Here is a 22,176-nt window from a genome sequence, read left to right on the forward strand (position 1 = left end):
CTTGTCTGCTCCCGTTTTAAACCCTTTACTGAACAGTAAAATCTTTTTTTTCTCCCCATTTTAGATTTTTATTATATTTTCCACATATACACACGAACATAGAACAACAAACATGGCATCAGATTTTAATGTACACCAGGGTTTACAGGTTACAAGTTGACATTATTCCAGTTTAAATGCTGGTGTCTTTGTAAATATAATTAATTTATTACATTTTCTATTAAAATCCTCCTTTTTCAGTCCTTTTTTTCTAACACACATATTTCCTGCACTATATCTAACCATTGTTTATGTCTGGATGGGTCTAAAGCAAACCAGTCTGCCTTCTTGCCAGCTGTGAGAAGAACCATAACCAGATAGGTATCCTAAAGGGTCCGTGTTACGCTAAATGGACTTTTTTTGCTTTAAACATCGCGACTATGTCCCCGTGAACTACTTTTAGTTTCTTGACGGACAATCTTTTTGCATTTTCCCCTAAACAGACATTTACATCCCAATCAGACGACAGAGTGGATTCACAAAGTCCTGGTGCTGTTGGAATATTTGATCTATCCAGATTGTACTGTAGACAAAACATGTTCAGCAGTGGCTAAACAAATATGAAAATGGATTTTCCTTTATTTATTCTTCAGCAAAGGCTTGTCAATCACAAAATTATCTCTGATGGCAAAATTCAAATGTTGATTTTTGGGTTATTTATTCAAAGGAATAACCAATGAGTCAGAAATGTTAAATATGTCTTTTCACACTCTGGAACTGCGCATATGCGACCTGGGGGGGGGGGATATAAACGTAAACAAGCTCGTTCACTCTGTTGATATTTCCAATCTAACAGCGTTTGTAATTTTATTCTAGAGATCTTTAATGTTTTGATAGTGTTTATAATATTAATATTACACATATTCGGACTCAAGGAGGGACCAGGGATTTCCGCTGAAGCAACTTTCGGCCGATCCGGGCACTTTTAAAAACAAAAGCAGCTCAGCAGTAGCATAGAAGCAAGGCAGTCCTCTCGCTTCCACACAGGTTATCACTGGTGGACAAAAACACAGACTACCACAGTGTACAGGGGGCGGGATTCGAACTCTACCCGGGAATGATGCACATATCCGAGCGCTTTTGTAAAACCGATGAGAGAAGCAGTATCAAAGTGACAGATTAGACCTCCTCTGTTTCCTACTCCTTTTCCCAAGCTTTTAACTTGTGATTATGTGTTTTTTTTTTTCTGTATTGACCTTTATTATTGTTAGTTTCTTTTTTTGACTTGTGTAGTTGTTTTAACAACTGTAAAATGTCTGAGTTTTTGAAAAGCACTAATAAATAAAATGTATCATTATTATTGATGGGACAAGCGGGATGTTCATGTGCGAAAAGCACAGCATGAGTTCTCGCTTTGAAAAGGTACATTTACGACATTCCACCATTCACTAACACATGATGGTCACTGTTTAAAAAGTCAGGAAAAACCAGAATTTCCAGCTTGTGTGTAGCATTAGCTTTCGCAGCTAACTCTGCATTTCTACCTTAGATACTACGTTGTCTCAGACAATATTTCAAGGAATCAACACTGTAACGGGAAAAATTATGTAAATTTCTGCCAGACTCGTTGTCAGCCAAGGCGAGTTAATCTCTCGACCACTGAAGTCACGCACGAGAACTGAACGAGAGCGAGATTTCCGAGAGTGTGAAAAGGTTTTATTGAAATATTATTTGTTTCCAAGTTAAAATTTCCAAAGCTTAGTGTTTTCTGCCATTTTGGGTTTTTTTTTTTTTTTTTTTTAAATCTGGAAATACTTTGTTGTCTATAGTTCAGGCAGAAGTGTTGATGCTTGTTGGCAGGCAACATTCCAATGTTTTATCTTGGAATGGTGACTGATGTTTATTTTTTTGGTTCAATTCATAAATGTAGAAGTAACAGCATATATCTTGAGTACCCATTTAAATACTACGCAAGAAAAATATACTGTATTTGCCTTCTTAGCTTGTGTTGATATAAGTGATGTAGGCCTACAGTCACTGAAACGCTACATCACTTTCTGAATATTTCACATTGGAAATTTGACATACTTTACTTTTTAAAACCACATTCTCAGCTGTGACACTACCGTACAATTGCGAATTTTGTGCGTTCTGTCCAGTTTCTGGTTATCGCCATGAATTGTGGCTACTCCTTGATATGGAACATTGGTCCTTGGGCCCATGAGGGAATGTATGAGGTAACACGAGAGAAATGGAAAATATCTTTGAACATGGAGGTAGAGAATGAAGGACTAAGCTGCAGGAGACTAGGAGGCTAAAAGAATCAATGCAAAAGGCTTTATTTTTAAGACGGGACATCACGGAAAGGTTTGCTGAGGGCAGAGCGGTAGAGTTCAGATAAAACTGATATAGCAGAGTTATAAGAATTCAGATTTATTGTTCAGGAAAGAATGAAACAACAGAAGAACAAGGAATTAGAGCAAAATAAAGGAGAAGGGACATAGTTTATGGAGGAAATAGAGTCAGAGGGGGCAGCCAAAGCATTGTGACTCACAATGGAGGCTTTGTGCGGTTTAAAGGGGGCTGGGACCAGGGTGCTGCATGTGTGGGTGCAGGCAGGGAGGTAGCTGTAGCTACACAGAGCTACTCTGGGAAATGAGGCCACTTGCTGGAGCATAAAGCACTAGAGAGGATGTATACCGTATGTGGAAGTGTTTTCCAAAGTCCCCCAAAGCATCATCAGTGCACTTTATTATCTGTATATATATTTCATATGCTTTAACCTAGCTGATTTACCCTGATTTAATGTACTTGTAGTTGTAATGCAATATGACAATTAGGTTGATATGATATGAAGTCCTCTTCTGTACTGACTCCACGACATATCTATCTATCGTCTTATATACAGAAAATCTGAGATTAAGTTTTAAAAACGTGTAGGTTGTAGTTTGACAAAATCAAAAATAGATTAGATCGACTTAAATTAGTGTGAGTGTTGAAATCATTTTTAACTAAATTTGTTAAAATAAAAATTAATTCAACATGAAAATAAATCGAAAGAATTTTCAATTCGAGTTCGAAATTATGCCTTTCCCTTTTGTTCTCGTACCAACACAGTGTTTTAATAACCTAACAAATAATAACCTGGTTTTTAGATTACAACAAAGAAGAGAAAGGAGAAAAACCAGTTGCTAAATTATTAGAATAAAACCTTTTGGTGCATCACTTACGTTAACATACTCTTTAAAGAGTAACTAAACCCCTGTTTTCCCCTGACCTGCCACTCGGAGGGAAATTCAAAAAATGCCTTGATTAGGGGCGGGGCTCCTGGAGCAGTTAAGACACGCCCAGTCTGTAGTATAAAATCTCCAAAGAAAAATCTAGCACAAATCTATTGTAGTAGCCAGATTTCAACCCATAGAGGGCAGTCACTCTGACATTTTACAACTAAATATGCCAAATTTAAAAACTTGTTTTTGTTTTGGGGGTTAGTTCGTCTTTAAGCACTTGAACAAACTGCTTACTTGCACATTTAGCAGTTTTACGTGAGAACGTAAAACTTATTTAATTGAAAAATAATAATAATAATTAAATCGCAGTCACTTTAGGGGCTTCGTACCGTCTGTAATGCAAAAGTAAAAAAAAAGATGTTGACACTTGTTCCATGTGCCTGACTAATGTTTGCTGTTGCTAAGTTGCCTTTTTTGTCGCTATATTTACCAACTTTTCAGACCCCACTAACTACTTTTTTCTTAAAATCTAGCAATTTTTTCTTCTGTCCATCTTAACTAGCCATTAACAAATTTGTGTATCTTTGGCTTTGAACAGCTCTGCCTGCTTATCCATAACCAAGAACTCACACTTTAAAGACACACAGCGATATCTAGTGAATTCTAGCAACTTCCTGGATAATCTACACTGGCGACGTTACACGCAGAGGATTTGGCAACGCTGCTAATGTCAGTGTTAGAAGTATGAGTAACGAGTGAAGCCAGGATTGGAGTAAGCTTGACTTTAGGTGCTGCTCCTGGCTTATTTACAACTCATCACCTGATGACAACCTGTCCTGAACGGGAGATGAGAGCATTTAGGAGACACAACAGATAGCGGTTGTGATGACATGATTTAATGGAGTCACTATCTTGTATTTCCACGTTCTTGGATGGTGCTGTCATGAGTGACACATAGCGTTGATGCCAGAGGCCTCAGCAGCGTGGATAAGGTTACCTGACCCATGTTGTCATTGCCCGCTCACCAACATCTATAACCTTACTGGGGGGGGGGGGCAGATAGTTTAATTCTTCATTAACCACAAGCTGCTTATTACATCTGTTCCCCTGGAATGTTTCAAACACGTTTGCTGCTCCACTACATAAGAATTTGTATAAAACATAAAGCTAAATGTTTCATCTTTTTCATTTCATAAATAACTTTGTTCATCCATAATGCAGGGGTGGACTGGGACCAAAATTTATCCCTGGCATTTTCTGTCCAGACCAGTCCACTACATTATCAGCGACACCATGCTGAACCCGTTATTACGTCAGTGATGCTCAACATGTGGCTCTTTATGTCTTTATTTTAATTATTGTTCCCCCAGAAAACCTTAAAAGGGGGAAACTTTTTAACCCATTTTTACCTATTTCTTTTGGCTATTTTGCAACTTCCTTTGTCCCATTTTTGCCCCTTTTCAAAAAGTCTGGACACTTTTTTCAGACTTTAGTTTCCTTTTGCCAATAAATATCCCTTTTCCCCCTATTTTTTGTCAATTTTTGCAAATATATTTTTGACATTTTTATCCCATTTTTGTCCTTTCTTTATTAATTTTTTTGGCCACTTTTTATCCAAATAAGCAACCTTTTGCCCAATAAATACCACTTGTTTCCTTTTTTTTCTTACATTTTGCCTCTTTTTGTTCCACAAATTTGCCTTTGTCCATTATTGTTTGCCACATTTTGCCCATTTAAACTACCCATTGTAATTACATACCACCTGGTTCTTCTTTATTTGCCCATTTTTTTGGCCACTCTTGACTGATTGTTGCCCATTTTAGTCACTTTTCACTGTTTTTTTTTTTTTTTTTTTTTCTACTTTTGGACCATGTCTGCCTCCACTCGCTTGTCAAAAAAAAAAAAAGTAGCGGCCTGGACCAGCCCACTTTGGGTTGAAGGCCCACCGGGAAGAGGCCTGGTATGCCAGATGGCCAGTCCACCCCTGCTATAAACTGACTATGTGCATAGATTATGGTGTGTGCAAGGTATGTCGTGAAATTGAATGTAGATTGTAAGCTTACTGTAAGCTAACTTGGCAAATAATGCTATTGTAAACACATTATTGACTTGTAGGGCTGTGATTATGTTGTTTTTTAAGTTTTAATTTGGAAGCTACTATAATGACTATTAGGATAATTATAAACTTGGACACATCAAAAGTAGTGGATGGTAATAAGGCTCTTAGCTAAACAGCTGTACTGTTAGAGATGATGCTGTGCTTCAGTAAAGTATCATTAGAGAAACTACGGCAGTTAGCGGTGGTTCAAATTGACATTTTATAGTTAACATTATCATTTTATAGCCTGACCGTCGTGTTTCGTTTGAGCTTCAGTAGCCGTGCAAACTCCTCCTACTCTCCAAAAAACACGTAGCTTTAGTCTACTTTAACTTCTAAAGTAGTTTCTGGAATAAATGGTACGAATTTAACTCTGAAATTAAATGTTTCAAAGTTCTTTAATCACTATTTAATTCTGCAGTGGGTTTTAACCATTGAATTATTGTAATAGCTGAACATATACTGAACCAGTTTGAGACTAGAAACTGAATTTGAATAATTGGTATTGAATTTAAAATGAACAAAAATGTCATTTATTGTTTTGAAACTGAATTATTAATTTGAAATTGTATTCACTGCACGCCTCAATGGGCTGTAAAGGAGTTTTTGTTGACGTAAACAGGAGTTTCACGAATCAGTGATTGATTGCTCAACCTCGTGGACCAGAAGTGTGTCTCCGTGCAGTGAATCTGAATTTAAAAAGCAGAAATATATTTAATTTTTGTAATGTACTTAGATGGACACGGAAAAAAAAATACAATTTCAAGTTACCAATTCATTTCCAAAACAGTAAATTTAATTTCAAATTGTTACTTTCAAATTCAATACCAACTATTCAAATTCAGTTTCTAGTGGCACAGATCTCAGCCCATAAAGTTGTACATGTTACACAAAATTGATTTCTCTGCAGTTTCTTCAATGCCCCATTGCTTCTGTCACAAGTGCTTTGATTAAATTCCCATTCTGTTAATAAACCCTCATATTCAATGATTTAAGGATTGTTGCAGAGCTTAGTGCCACAATATAAGAGGTGCAAACACACACTCACACACACAGCATTTGATAAAGGCCTTGTCCTGATGGATTAAGGCAGACCTCACCGTCACAAAGACAAAGAACCAGTGTGGACCAAACAAGCCACCCGACGGCTGCCATCTGCAATCGATTATGAAGCCAAATAGTTGCTGCCATGTTCTCCCACAACTACATTATCTTCCGTTTCATTGGCACGAAGAAAACACCCAACAGTTCAGGGCTAATTTTACACTGTCTGCACTTACGCTCTGTGCACGTAAACAAATCTGTGTGTGTGTGTTTGTGTTCAATCTGCAGGTCAAACTGTGGCTAAAAGTATCTACTCTCTGATGTTTTGTTGGATCTCCTCAGGCCAAAGAAGTGTGTTAAAGTCATTAATCAACTGTAGGGCTGGGCAATATGGACCAGAACTCATATTTCAATGTTTTTTTTCTCAAAATGGCGATATACGATATAAATCTCAATAATTTACTGATGCAAAATGCCACACATACACAAAATGCACAAAACGTGCCACTTTTGGCCTTTTCTCCTCTAAGGGACAGCATGTGTGAGTGAGTTCTGTAGTGCAGCTTGTTTAGAGGATGTTCTTGGTTAGGACACACTTAGAAATCCATCTAACTGTGTTTTTCATGCTGTTCTGAGAAGTAACGAAAGCAGTGACTCCTAAAGCAAGTGCTTTAAAACAAAATTAGCTATTAAAAATATAAATATCCATATAAGCGATATAGTAATTTTCTATATCGCCAAAATAGTGTGAGCAGTGACGCCTCTTTCTTTTCAGTGTGATCTCCCTCACACTGTGCTGTCATTTCTGGGAGGGTGGAGACTTTCCATGACACGTTGTGACGGTCTATTTCTGTCCGTGTTCTCAGCTGCCAATCGCCGCCGCCGACGCCATCCCTCCCCCTGAATCAGAGGCTGTGTAACATCCTTTGGATTTCATCTGAAAGCATGTCCACAGGTGACACGACGACGTGCGTCTCCTCTTTAGGCAGCTTTTCTCATCTTTGCATCATGATCTTTGCCATCTGCTCTCCTCCTACCACACCCTAGTCACTCATACCACACACTCTAATCTGTGGGATTTAGTGCAGTCTTCACCCTTTTTCATCATATATTTTCCCCTACAAACAAAATGGTGCTTTGTCCGTGTTTTTTTTTTAAGACAGGTCAGTTTTGAAAGTGTGTTAACTTACACCATGCCTGTCAAGTTATGTATTTGAAAATGTGGGAAATTTTCCTGCGCCCACTACGAGCCATCCCACCACCAAACTCCAGTGTCCCTTATAATTTAAGACAGGTGTACAAAAAATCTGAATTAGCCACTTGTCAACCACTTACTGAACACAATTAGGTGGTTAGGATGTGGTAGGCCTACCTTTGTTGACATTGGAATGCGTTATAATCAATTCCGGACTGGTGTATGGGGACTCCCCGGTGGGCCGCTGGGTCGGACCATGAGAAAAAGAAAAAGAAAGGGGAAATAAACACATGTGTCACGTATCCCGTTTTAGGCGGGGAAACACCCGTATTTTACCCCTCTTTCCCGCCATCGTACCGTATTAGTATTTTCTCGTATTTTAATGTAATAATAATTAAAAGATAAATAAGAAAAAACCTTCCTCTACCTCTCTAAACTGAACGCTATCACTAGCCTCGTGAGAACTGCCACCTGAAAAGGCCTGAGATTAGTGCGGACAGCGACGAAGAAGAAGAAGAAGAACTCTGAAGTGTCGCCATTAAAACAGACGAAGAGGAAGAAAAACCCGGAAATGGAGAGACACTCGCAAATCTCAGGAAAAAGAGCTTTAAAAAAGAAAATACGGCGTTGTGATGGACCAGGAAGTGGCTGGACAGACGTGGTCAGTACAGTCCGTCAACTTTACAGCGGTCCTACGGTGTTGTACATGTGTAGTGTGAGGGTTTAAGGTGGCACTGCTTCAACAGTGATACCCTCACAAGGAGCTCACGAGGAGATACTGGATTTCAAACATGTTTGATTTCCTTACGACCTACGATTGCTGATCGGAAGCTGATCGTGAGGTGTTCATTGTTTCTCATGACCCATGTATACTACGCCATGCACAACATGTGATTTGATTTAGCAGAGACTCGTCCCGATCCTAAAAATAGACGCACGAGTCAAAAATCGGCTCAAAATGGGCCAAAAATCGCACAGTGTATGCCTGCTTTAAGAAGAGAGATGGATGAATGTAAGAATACGTTCCGACGAAAAAACAAAGAACTCGTGTAAATACTTTGGAAAATGTGACAGAGAGCTTACCTTCCTAAAGAGCAGCAGGATTGACACAGTTACACGTTCTGTAAGATTTGTAACTGAGATTTTAGCGTCTACCACGGGGGAAGGAACGACGTAAGTCGGCATGAAAAATCAGCCAATCACAAGCACCACAAATACAAACTCCTTTCAAAAAGTGTTAAAGGACGTAAAGTCTGCAACAAATGTGTCTAATAAGTCATTAGTGAATACCAGAGAACCACATGACTGAGCTGTTTTAGGAGTCGCTGATTTTACTTCTCAGAACAGCATGTAAAGCTCAGTTAGATAGATCAATGAGTGCGTCGTAACCCAGACGTTCCCCATAACAAGCTACACCACAGAACTCACTCACACATGCTGTCCCTTACAGGTGAAAAAGCCAAAAGTAGCACATATTGTGTAGCTGTTAATTAATAAATGAGCCTGTGTGGCATTTTGCATCAGCAAAGTTAACCCAGAATGGTCTTTCTGCTCAGACTTTGGTACGGTAGTTTCCTGGCCAAAACAGGAGACTTGACAGGTATAATTTACACTGCTTGAACTTGACCAAACAACAGGAAAAAATTGAAGAATGGAGGTGATTTGCAGATAACCGAATAAGATCAAATTTCTCTCTAATGTCACTTTTGTTGCTCATGCCCTGCTGCTGAAAACCAAGTCCATGAAGCCCCACCCAAGAGGCCCATGTGCTCCAGGGGCCGTTAAATTCCAGGGCACACAGACACAGTTTGGTACAAAGGTCCAGGCTGCGCTGCGGGGGCTGCCCGTCCTCCTGTTTGTGGGCTGACGAATGCCTCACTGACAGCTGGTTCAACAGCGTTACAGTAAATAATACCGTTGACCTGTTTCAGCAGCTGCAAATGGGCCAATCGAAAGACACGTTTCTTTGGGTTCACTGTGGATCCAAAGGTGAGAATTGATTCATTTCTTCCCTTCAGCTCATGGTCCAGGTCATTAAGGGTTTAACTGCTGCCATTTAACAGTTCAACTCCTTTTGTGTTATTTTAGTTACAATTGAGAAGAGATGCACATACTCCCAATATTTATTTAGAATAGAATAGAATCATTTTATTGTCATTGCACATTCCCCTCCCAACAACATTTAAATACACTTCAAAGATTCAAGCCAAACAGACAGTTATCATAAAAACAACATACGGTACGGTAAAAGTCTGCCAAAATAAAAAGTGAATCAGTATAAAAGTTAATTTGAATAAAAGTGCATGGTATAAAATATTAGAAAAGAGACATTTCCGATTAGATGTATTCTGTAATTATATTTTATATAATTATATATATTACTTTTTGTCATTCTGCATCTTCTTGTCTAAAATGTCAGGTGAAGCTTGTCAACGTAAACTATAACGTAAGTAATGCGTCAAACAACCTTAACGCTCTTTTACACGAAGACGGTAAATTTCTCACTTGACTGACATCATCCGTCACGTACGTGCTGAAGTCGAAGGGAAAGAAGCCAAACAAATGATAAAGTGCTTGAATCAATCACAGTTCGCAGTTTCAATTTAATGCAAATAGTAGCACAAGGTTTTCACAATACAACACAACTCTCACATACTGGCATTATTAGCATATGTGTTTGTTTATCACGTCAAAACTGATGTTTGAGGAAGAACAAACAACACTTGGTTAGACTAGGGCTGATATTGACTAAAACTCATATTTCAGTATTTTTTCTCAAAATGGCCATATACGATAATAATCTCAATATTTTTAACTGAATAAAGTCTTTTCTGGATTAAATTTGCTGATGAAAAATCCAACACAGACACATTTATTAACAGCTGCACAATATGTGCCACTTTTGGTATTTTCCTCCTATAAGGGACAGCACGTGTGAGTGAGTTCTGTAGTGTGGCTTGTTTAAGGGAAGGTCTGGGTTAGGACGCACTCAGTGATCATATAACTGTGCTTTTCATGCTGATCTGAGAAGTAGCGAAATAAGCTATAAAATATATATCTCTGAAATATGAAAAAATTGTAAAGATGGACACTGTTTTACTGTACGCTATGATTAGTTTTAAATACTCAAATGATGTGATTTGTAGTGTGGGATTGTATAAATAAAAACAAGTTAAATATACAGTATATATCTTAATATAGGCAATATTGTCATTTTCTTTATCACCAACAAAGAAAACTTGACATATCTTGAATCATGATATATTGCCCAGCCTTAAACTTTACTGTTTATTTGACTTGTAGCAACTGCTAACAAATAGTTGAAAACTGCTGTATTGAGAATGGGTGTCGTTTGTGTCAGAACTACAAGAGCCTAATGTTGATTTATTCAATGTTTTTTCAGCTTTTCAAAGAACAAATTATCTTTGGTCTACAAGCAAATGAAAAAAAACAAGTATGTTATAGTTTGAACTTTAAAGAAGAAATGAATGTGCTTGAGGTGACCAATGAGAATCTGGGATTGGCCGTTGCCACTGCGGTCAGGTTTGGAAAAAAGGTAGTAGTTGCCCTCATGTCAAAGGCTTGCTCTACCCTGTGTTAGTTTTTTTTTACATTTTTTTTCACATTTTCAAACACAATTTCCTCACTTATTGCATTTTCTAAATTTCTTACAGCTGTATCCATATTGTTTTGTGATTGACAGATGGTCACATGTTTTAATAATAGCAGATCTGAGCATATTTCAGCCACAAATACATTACATTAGCAAAGTGATGTCATTCATAAAGGCAACCGGGTGAGGATAAATCAAAGAAAAAATAAATAAATAAATAAGAACCAGATATGTGGGATTGACAAGATTGGTTTGGAGTGAGTGGATTAATATGTGGGTTTGTTCAGATCATTTTATTGCAGGATTATGGCCTCAGCAGGTTTCCATCAAGTAAAAAATATTTATTCCTGGAGGTTAATCAACTTTTTAATTTGCATCTTATCATAAAGTGACAGTTATATACAACATGTCCCGCAAACCATGACAATGTCCAGACCACGCAGCTTTGTGTGACTTCCACTGTCTGGGAATGTAAATGAGGTCTGACACACACGCACACACACACACACACACACACACACTGCTGGTCTCTATCCTACGTCTGGCTAATCACAATAATTTTTATTATCGTTTGCATTTAGCAGAATATGAAAAAAAAAACCCTCTTCAGGCTCCTGTATTTGTTGGTTTTTGTCACTACACAACCTTATACTCACTAACCATCATTCAGGATTTCTTCAGTATGTGAAGGGGTTTCCACGGGGGCTGAGTTTTCACACAGTTGTCTTTTTGTTTCCTCTTTTATGAACCAAAATTATAAGGGACTGAACTCGGCCTAGAGAGAATGTGTTACAACCACCACAAAGCCTCAGAAAAGTCTTTAAATGGTGTTTTCAGGGCAACTTTAATTTACCCTCTGTTTGAATAGTTGTAACCTTTAATTTAAGAGTTTATTTTTGTTTATTGGGTTAACAATGCACTACTGGTTGAGGGAGGGTTTATGCTTCTCTGAGGGGAAAAGATGATGTCACATTTTTTTTTTGTGTTTATAGTATAACATCTTAAGACCCAACACACTATTGAAAATGTTATGTTATGTTAGTTTGCATGCAGATTGTTGGTAAAAGGTCAATATATTTGATATTTTAATCACAACTGAAGTAGTCCTAAAGTGTTTTACAATATCAGAATGTATTGATCTCTGCACTTGACCTCAATCCGTGTACACTTTGTTCTTTGGTTATTCTGTTTTAAAACCAACTCAAAATAACAAATAAACGGTGTGGTTATTTTGTTTTATTGACTTAAAACCAAAACAGAAATACAGAAAAATTAGAGTGTGGACTGAAGTCCTGGACCAGGTTTCCTCACACAATAGGACTGTTTAGGATTTATTTCAGCAGTTTTCTGGTCCTTCTCCTGTTTTCATGCAGTCTGTGAATGTTCCAGCTCATCACAGTTTCTTACATTTAAGTTTTGTTTTGTAGGGTTTCGGTCTAAATAGTATCCAAATAAACTGGTGACTGACGGCAGCCATCAACACACACGGAAGTTTGACAAGAAACGAGGAGCACCAGTAGATTCATTACATCACCTCTGGTTCCTTTAATCACAAATCATGTGCATGTTTTTTTTTTTTTTTTTTCAATTCACCAGTTCATCAGTCATGTGACTTATGAGTTGCTCCGTTTTTTTGTCTGGAAGTAAAAGTCCCCATCCCCCATCTGTGGGTCCCCTCTGTGTGGTGAGCTTAAAACTTGAAGCCCTTGTCCGTAGTTTCCCCGTAAATATCCAAATATCACACAAACAGAGCAAGATCTAATTTTGAAACAGATTGCTTGTTGGTTTTAAGTCAGTTAAACAAAATAACCACACCGTTTATTTGTTATTTTGATTTGGTTTTAAAATGGAATAACCAAAGAACAAACAGTACACGGGTTGACTTCCTCTGAGCTGCCGAGTAATTTGGACTCATGGGTGCAAAATGCTGTACCTGTTGTGATGATCTAATGATGTTTATTGTTGATGTAAATGAAACAGATGCACACATTATTGTCTGATAGGACTTCCCAAGGAGAAACAAGGTTGATTATGGAGGGTTATGTTAATGATTGGGCTCTTTGTAGGGATCTAAAGGAAGGGAGGGGGTGCTCAAGAATGTGAAGAATGAAGGTTTTTTTTTAATCCTCAATGAGGATAATTTATTAAACCCTGCTGTGGAAGACAGCGAGTTCAGTGTGTGAGTGTGAGTTATAGGCTGGTGTGCAGCTACAACAAGGAAGAGTTGTTGTTCTGTTTGCTGCAAATGTGTATTATAAGTACGGTAGTTGCTTTCCACATTGAACTTAGTCACTGAGATCTTTAAATCACCACCTTTTGAAGGAGGACATGACACTACAAGGATCCTTACACAATGGGAAAACAAGTTTATTACTGTATTAACTGAAGAGTAGCTCATGGAGTAAACTAAAGAGTTCATGATTTATGTTTTTGGCATATTGTCTAATTATTCTGGAGACGTATTTTATTAATTTTTTAATGTGTTTGTGAGGAATGATTATTCTAAGCACTGCAGTTAGAAACCTCAACAAGCTGTTACTTAACAGATGAACATGTTTGTTTTATGACAACTCATTAGTAAGAACTTAGGAAATGGTAAAATGTCAAACAAACCAAAGCTGAAACATTTATTCAACATAAACCATCGAAGAATCGATTACAGTTTTTCCTGATTTGCAGCTTATTTTACTTCATTATTATGTAAATAAATTACCTACCGTAAGTGTCATTGGTTTCCCTTCTTTTGTTTCCTTCTGACGATTGTTGTGAAGTGCAGATGACGCAGAAGTTTGTTGTTTTTACTAATGAAATTGAAAGTAATAATGCAGGAAAAACAGAATAATGACCTTCACCTTAAATATGACCTTTGCTCAAGGTCACACATTGAAAGGAAATGTTGTTCAATGGTACCAATGGCCAAGTTCTAGGGAAAAAAGTCACGTCATGAACTTTGACAAATACCTGATCTTTTTACTGGTAGGTTGTACAGCTTCGGTCTGACGAAATAAAATACTCCACTTGAGATGAGCCTTTCATAAATGTAAGCATCAAACTTGTACAATAAATATTCATAGAGATATGGAAAAGTTTGGTTTTTCCACATTTGACGGGGCCATGACCTTGACCTTGACATTCTGGCTCCAAAAATGACATATGACGTATGAGATGACATACATGTCATTAGTGCTGCATTAATAGCCTAGGAGGAGACCCAAGATAAAGGAGTTGCGGAAGAAAAATAACGACTCCTACGAGAACAATGTATTTGGCAATTTTCAATTGCCATATACAATTACAATTAATATTTTCCCCCTTAAAGTCAATTACAATTACATTCTCAATTACTAAAGGTCAAATTCAATTAATCACATTTACTGAGCCTGAAATAATTAACCCCATAAAACGTATCCTTCCTCTTGTGTTAGCTTTCTGTTAGCATCTCTTATGATAACTGGCCAGTTTTGACCCATGTCTTAAATCAGCTGTAAAATACACTAAACTGTTATCAATATCTATCATCTCTTGGTTACCTTGTTAGGCTTCCTTAGCCATTCAAATATTGGTATTAATATTTTTTGTGTGAGCATTTGAGCCTTTTTTCTGTCAGTATACCCCTTGATTTTCCACAGGTAGTGGGGAAAACTTGATATGAAACACATTATAATCATTTATTTTTAATATAATACTATGTATGTGTAATGGCTTTTGACGTGCGTCCGGCGCCTCCAATGCGGCCGACACTGGAGTTGGGATTGTTGAACTTTTGGGGTGTATCGCGGCACGTCGACCAATCAGGAACTTTCCCCAACTGTGACAAATTCAGAATAATGAAAAAAAAACACTAACCGGAGACCGATGGACAGACGCTCTTCTGCTAGAATAGAGTGCCTGTAGTTGGTGTTCTGGTAGGAGATGCGAGCGCCGCTGCAGATCAGCAGGTCGTCAAACTGGGCCCGGGAGAGACGGAAGTAGCACTGAAAGCAACTCTCGTCCGAGCGCAGCTCTGGTGAATCCAGAAACGGTGCTGAGGCCCCCTTCGAAGGCATTGTCTGGCTTTATTTGATAAAGCCAGCAAGCTACTCTCTTGATAATATAGAGTCGGAGGCAGCGTGTTCAGCAAGGAACTCCAAACTTTATTCTCCATTTACCCACACTCCTCTATAGCCCTCTAACATCGCAGTACACACACTGAGTCACTCCAAAAGACATCTGACTGCAAACACTGCCATCTCAACACAATGTTCCCCGCCACTTCACAGTCACTGGGTGAATTATGAACGCAACTGATCGCCACAATATTAGCCATTGTATGAACACCCCCGACAACAGAGAAGATGGTATGAAGATACATATGAAATGTTAGTACTTCAGGTTAAATCGAAGCCTTTCACCACTCAATGAACTGAGCTTTGTCTCTGCAGACGTACTAATTGCTAGGATTATTGTTTATCTCGTAACCAAACGGAGCCTGAGCTGCGGTCTAACCTGCACTTGATGAATAAGTGCTTTTAACTGGTTCAACATTAATTAAGTGACTTGCTGTGAGTTGTTATGGGGGAAACATTTAAAGCAGCCTAAAGCTTCAGATGATGAGGTGATTGAATTAAAACCATCTGCGTTTGAGAAGAAGGGCTTTCAATCCCACACGTTGGCAGTGTGGGTAATCTGGCTGTGCACCCTTCATTGGAGGAAAAAGGAAATGAGAACAACTGAAGGTGGAAACAGTGGGTGGGCGGTTGGTGAGGTAATAATGAGGTGATGGAAGAAAAACTCAAATTCAGCTGGACTGTCAATGGAATGCCCAGCATGGCATGCTGGGTAAATATGCACCAGCATCTGACTAAAGGTCCACAGAGGATCCACGTGTGAGGTGGACGCTGTAGTAATGGGAAACTTTTTATCACTAGGGTGGCCAGAAAAAGATGTGATTCTCTATTCAGAGGGTCACATTATTTTATACACTTCTGTTGGTGTATTATGTCTTTTTGGAGTTATTTTGTGTTTGTTTTTGTTGTTGTTTTATGTGTGTTCACTTGTTTTCTATGTTTTTGTTGTTTTATATGTGTTCACTTATTTTTGTATGTTTTTGCTGTTGTTTCATGCATTTTTAGAGTTATTTTATATGTTTTTGTGTGTTGATTTATGTTTGTTTTTTCAGTTTATACAAGGACTGGTAATTCTGGAGTCAAAAATGTGCTGTTTAAATATTAATATTGCAGTTTTTGTTTTAATCTCAAATTGTCTACATGGTCAGATTAAAGTAGGACCCTTAGTGGTTACAGCTGAAGGGAAAGTTTGGAAATATGATACTAAGTGACAATAAATCATGTTTTAAATGCAGAAATCTGTAGTCCGCCCAAAAAAACCCCAAGAGTTTTACATAAAATATAAAGCTAATTCTCAGTAGGGAAGGCTACAAAAGCAGAAATAATTGAACTAATGTATAGACATCAACTGCAGCAAGTTTGGTGATAATAATAAACAATAGGTCAAAGATACATATGTTTTTGTACAAAAAAGATCACCTGGAAACTTTGCCACAACTGTGCCAAAGTTTTCCACAAATTAGTGAACGAGTGTGTAACTGTAATACTGTATGTCAGTAAAATTAATTCCAATCATTATTAGTCTTATTTTTGACCATTAGATGTTGTAATTTGGCTTGAAATAAACACATATCCACTTTCATTCAGCTTTCTGCTGTGTCATGTGTAATGCTATTTTTCGTACCACTCTTTGATGCCATTGCGCATGGCCCATATTCAACAATACTCTGACCAATCAGAATGCATGACACAGCATTGTGAAGCTCAGAACCTGAAGAAATCTGTGATATAAAACACTATAGGATAGGGATGTCCCGATACAACTTTTTCCACTTCCGATACGATGCCGATATTGCAGCCTTAGTATTGGCCGATATTGATCCGATATCAGCATGAATCATACATACTCTTATTACTTCTTTTGTAGTGTGGAATGTTAGAAAAGGCTTGATCAAGTGATGTTACTCAAACAGAGAACAATAGTCAGCAACAGTAGGTATGAGAAAAACTGACCCATTTATTATTCACCAATTGGTTACATACTATTTAACCTTCAATATAAGATATACAGTATTCTACAATTGAATAAATATAATATAAAATATATTGGAGATTTTAGATGCAGTCAGATAAAATCCGATATTCGTTTTCTGGCTGATATCGGACCGATATCAATATTGAATCGGGACACGCCTACTACGGGACCTGCTAGCGTGTCCAGTGGAGCTGAAGAGGTTCACTGAATCACTGCACTAACAGAGTGATAACAAATTATTTAAATTAAATTAAATTAAATAGGTAAAGGGTAATTAGCAAAATCTAAAGCACCTGCTGAACACAGCTGAGGATGAATACAGAAACTAACGGGCAGAGGTGGATACAAAGAAGTACACGAGCTGAAATGAAGGATGAAAACACACAGAACAAGGCTCAAACAACCCCAAAATTAACACATTGTTTGGAGATGTTAACAGTGATAATAAATATTTATTTCATTCCATTCTATTTTAAGTTTTTATCATTACTGTCTCCTCCACAATGCAGCTTCTAATTCTTCTCACATTACCAGGAGCCTTCCAGCCATTATTTAATGCTAGAAGAAGAAATAAAGCACTATTTTAACACATGTTGTTGATCGGAGCGGCTGTGCGACGCTCAGCAGGCCTCAGTGTGTCATCCTGTGCAGACTGTAATCAGCAGTTAATTTCAGAAGCATGAGCTCACTCATACAAAGTGCTCGTACCCACAATGTGGCGCATTTTGTGAGGGATTAGGCGTTCTTTGACGCTTCCGTCTGCTGGTTGTTGTGCACGCGTGAGGTATACCTGAGGATAATCCATTTCTCACAGAAATGAGAGGGATTTAAAGTTCTGATGGGTTAATGGGTCCGTTTGTTTTCAGGTTATCTGCGGTTTTGGAAAAAAATGACTTCTACTTCAAAGAAAAAAGTGATTCCTCATATGTGACACAAGGGCTCCAGATGCTCCCAGGCCCTGACTCTGCTTTTGTAAATACACACTCTCCCCAAACCAAAGGTGTTTTTTTTCCCCCCTGTAAAATTCTTTTAAACATTTGAGTGGAAACATTTTGTGGAAAAACAGGAAAAGCCAATTCTACATCTCTATAGCAACAAACCATTTTCTAAAATCTGAGACTTGAAGCAAAACAATCACTGTTGGTTTTTTTTGTTTGTTTGTTTTTTTTTTCCAAGTGAAATGAGGAATTCTTGCCATTAGGGTTGGATTTTAAGACTGAAGGAAACAAACTTACTTAAAACAATTAATGTCTGAATTTTGTCTGTTTTGTCTGAAACAAATGCAAGCACAAAGAACGAGTCAGTTATAAATAAATATGATGCGTGTTTAAAAGAATTTCAACCAACAAATACAGAAGATTTGCACTATTTTCATACTGCAAACAAATATTGCACTATGTATCCACTTTTATCAAATCATCATTGTTCAGGTGAGTTTTAGCAATTTTTTTTATATTAAAAGTGTTAAGTCGTCCTTAACGTCAGCAATTTTTCTGCTTTTTGGATTTCAATATCCTCTTTTCGTGTGTTTCAATTATTGCCCTCACTAACTCCAGTTTTTGCCACACATACAGTATTCATTTATCAACAGCTACAATATCTGTTCATTTCTAAAATAAAATAAACAAACCTTATTATGCTTTGTTGTTGTTTTTTTTAATCTTTTGCAGTAATCACTTTTTAAATATAAATGTATGAAACGTTAGTTTGACTGTTTTAATGGGAACCACTTTGTGCTTTTTGTGTTAAAACATGTTGATGCACAATCAGCAGTGGAGAGGTCAACCTCCTGATCAGGCTTTGCAAATCTGCATCATCTGGACTTAGTTCTGAACTCCTGTGTGATGAAAGCCGTCAGAGCTTTGGTTACCAGTGTGAGTGTCAGTTTATGGTCACCTCTCAGCGTGGATTCACTGGATAGTCTGGAAGGCTGAGGAATGGCCATAAAAAAACACTTTGGACACCCGCGGTTGATTTGGTGTCTGTAGAACAATAACAGCCTGTGGAAGCGATTCCTAAACTCTCATCAGGCAAAGGTCCAGACATTTTGTATAAGAATACTAGGATTAAAAATTGATTTATGGCTGTATGAAATTTGTGTTGAAATTGTATTTTAGTTTGACATAGTTTGCATCATCGTGGTGAAAGTAAGCAATTAATATTAGGAAATATCTTCTTTTTGAAAAACTATTAAATAAATAAATATGCATACAACTTTTTATGTTGGTAAGATAAAGTATAATTGAGTTCAACATTTTTGTAAAACACACTTTTCTGTAAGAACAGTTTGTCTCAAGGACCTCAACCCTTCAGTGAAACATGGAGGTGGTAGCATCATGCAGAGTGGATGTTTTCTAGTAGCAGGGACCGGGATGCTGGAAGTCAAAAAGAAAAGAAAATTATGAATGCGAATAACTAGCAATATTATTGTGGGAAACCTGTTTAAGTCCTTTAGTGGGCGACCGTGGCTCAGGTGGTAGTGGGTCGTCTTCTGATCGAGAGGTTGGGGGTTCTATTCCAGTACCTGACTATGTGTCGAAGTGTCCTTGGGCAAGACACTGAACCCTAAGTTGCTCCCAGTGGTCGACTAGCGCCTTGCATGGCAGTCCTGTCCCACTGGTGTGTGAATGTGAGAGTGATTGGGTGAATGAGCTGATATGTAAAGCGCTTTGAGACTGTTTCAGTGTGGTTATAAAGCGCTATATAAAATCAAGTCCATTTACCATTTACCATTCAGTATTAGCCTGGCAATAAAAAAACATATGAAGATACAAATCACCAAGTCAAAGCTCAGACCTCAAGATTGTTGTTTTTCTCTTATGCTTATCGATGTGGCAAATTAATCTTTTCTGCTGTAGGTGTCAGTACAAGATATAGACCAGAGACGAGCAACTTCTATCAGAGCAGAGCCACAAAAATGTGTTTGTCTGATCCACATTATCAATATTCATGTGTTTTTGAATACGTTTTGTCTATTTTCTTGTCAATATGACACATTTATGTTCTCTTTTTGTGTGTTTGTCGAGTCATTGTATGTGTTTTTGTTATATTTTCTGTGTTATTGTTGTGAATTTGTGTATTTTTCTGTCATTTTTAGCAATTCAGTTGGTGTTTTGTGTGTATTTGAAATCCTTTTGTGTATGTTGTTGTTTTTGTAGTCATTTTGTGTACTTTATTTGACAGTTTGTGCGTTTTCTGCAGTTTTGTTTGTTATGTTGGGCTTCATATAACTTCCAAATTCATGAATTACACTTTTTTTTTGGGGGGCCGCACACATTTCGACAGAGATCCCTGGGCCGCCAGTTGCCTATGTCTGGTATAGACTTAAGAATGCACATTAATGTGGGTTTTTTGTCATATTTGATGTATGGATGAAGGATACATTTTGGTGATTGCTTAGATTAGGAAGATGTTGGATTCTGAACTGGATTCTTTTCTTTCTTTTATTCCAGATCGTGAGGACCAATCGATTCTTTGCACGTGAGTATTGCACCTTTTTTTTTTCCCATTCATGTCTTTTGTTTCTTTTTGAAGTCTTGTCTGTGATCTGTGGGTTTTTGGAGCAAGAGGATCTTAATGGGTTGGAAAATGAATCTGTCTGAAGTGTAAGAGTTTATAGTGCTACTTAAATGGGATTTCTATCTGACCTTGAAGATAAAAAGAATTTAGTTGCTCGTTCTTGTCATTCTGATCCAATGTTCCAGCTCTTAATACTCTGCCAGTCTGTAGTTAAAGTTTGGTCAGGGTGTCCACTGGTCAGAGTAGTATCTTCTAAACATTCTTTCACAGTTGACAACTTAGTTTAGCTTACCTTGGCTTATCTTAATTAATCTTATTTTATGCATTCTTTTCTATGTCTGCAATATAAAATAACACAACCAATGACAGATATTTTGAGACGCATATAATCTGCCCATCTTTGGCCCAAATTTTTGTTCTCGTATCCTGCATTTAAAGACACGCCCATTTAAGTATTGTGTAGCCACCAAAACCACCCTGTACTACAAAATGGCTATTTAGACTAAAGCCACTAGTATTTAGTTACAGATGTTGTGTCGTTGGTCTGGTTTGGCCATTGGCTTAGATTTTTTGGGGGGATCGGACTGGGAGCATTGAATGGACATGAAGTTAGCATTAAAAAACAGCCAAATAACTGAGTCTAAAAAGCTTTGAGAGCAGTTTTACTGAACCCTAGCATCCTCTACCAATAAACATCAAACTAGATATATTTGGAAGAACTACTGCAGATAGTCCAAAAGTTATTTACTTATTACTTACTTACTGTCTCGCCTGTACTCATTGTTGTAATTGGTTTGATGGCTGTTTTTTTTTTCTTTACAGAGGCGAATCAGGTGCTGGCAAGACTGAGAACACAAAGAAAGTCATCCAGTACCTTGCCCATGTCGCATCGTCACACAAAGGACGCAAAGACCACAACATTCCAGTAAGAGCTTTTACTTTCCATACTCATTAGACAGTAATGCAAGGCCCGATCCCACCTCAATCCCCTTTCCTCTCCACAGTAAGCAGTCCTATAGCAAGCTGTTTGAACTTTTATTAGCTATCCTGGATACTGGTTTGAGATAACTTAATTTCAATTCCACCAAGTCAAAATGCATATTGCAGATATCAACAATGTCATTCAGCCTAGACAGGACTATGTCACTTTTCCCATTTTAACTAGGCAGAATAAAAGTTAAAGATGTCTAATGGATAATTTTTCCTTGTCAACACTCTAGTTCTAGATATCTTAACTTTCCTCAATGAAAGATATTTATCTCGTTTGTTTTGGATAACCGGAATTACATTTTGGGTCGGCCAATGATGTACATCATTTACATTATTGGTAAAAGTGACATCAATTTGCCTTGAGGCAGAATAATGTTTCAGATAATGTTAACTCATAAAGGGATGAACTGTGTGTATGTCTTTGTTG

General features: G+C 37.6%; 1 protein-coding gene across 4 annotated transcripts in view; it reads left to right on the plus strand.

The window, feature by feature from the left end:
* LOC114468457 (myosin-10) overlaps positions 1–22,176 on the plus strand; it is an 86,047-nt gene that overhangs the window by 23,286 nt on the left and 40,585 nt on the right. For all 4 annotated transcript variants that reach the window (XM_028455372.1, XM_028455369.1, XM_028455371.1 and 1 more), the window contains exons 4-5: positions 20,693–20,720; positions 21,582–21,684. In XM_028455372.1, the coding sequence (XP_028311173.1) occupies positions 20,693–20,720; positions 21,582–21,684 (131 nt within the window). The remainder of the gene's footprint in view (positions 1–20,692; positions 20,721–21,581; positions 21,685–22,176) is intronic.

Source organism: Gouania willdenowi, chromosome 8 (assembly GCF_900634775.1).
Source record: "Gouania willdenowi chromosome 8, fGouWil2.1, whole genome shotgun sequence".
Lineage (NCBI taxonomy): Eukaryota > Metazoa > Chordata > Actinopteri > Blenniiformes > Gobiesocidae > Gouania > Gouania willdenowi.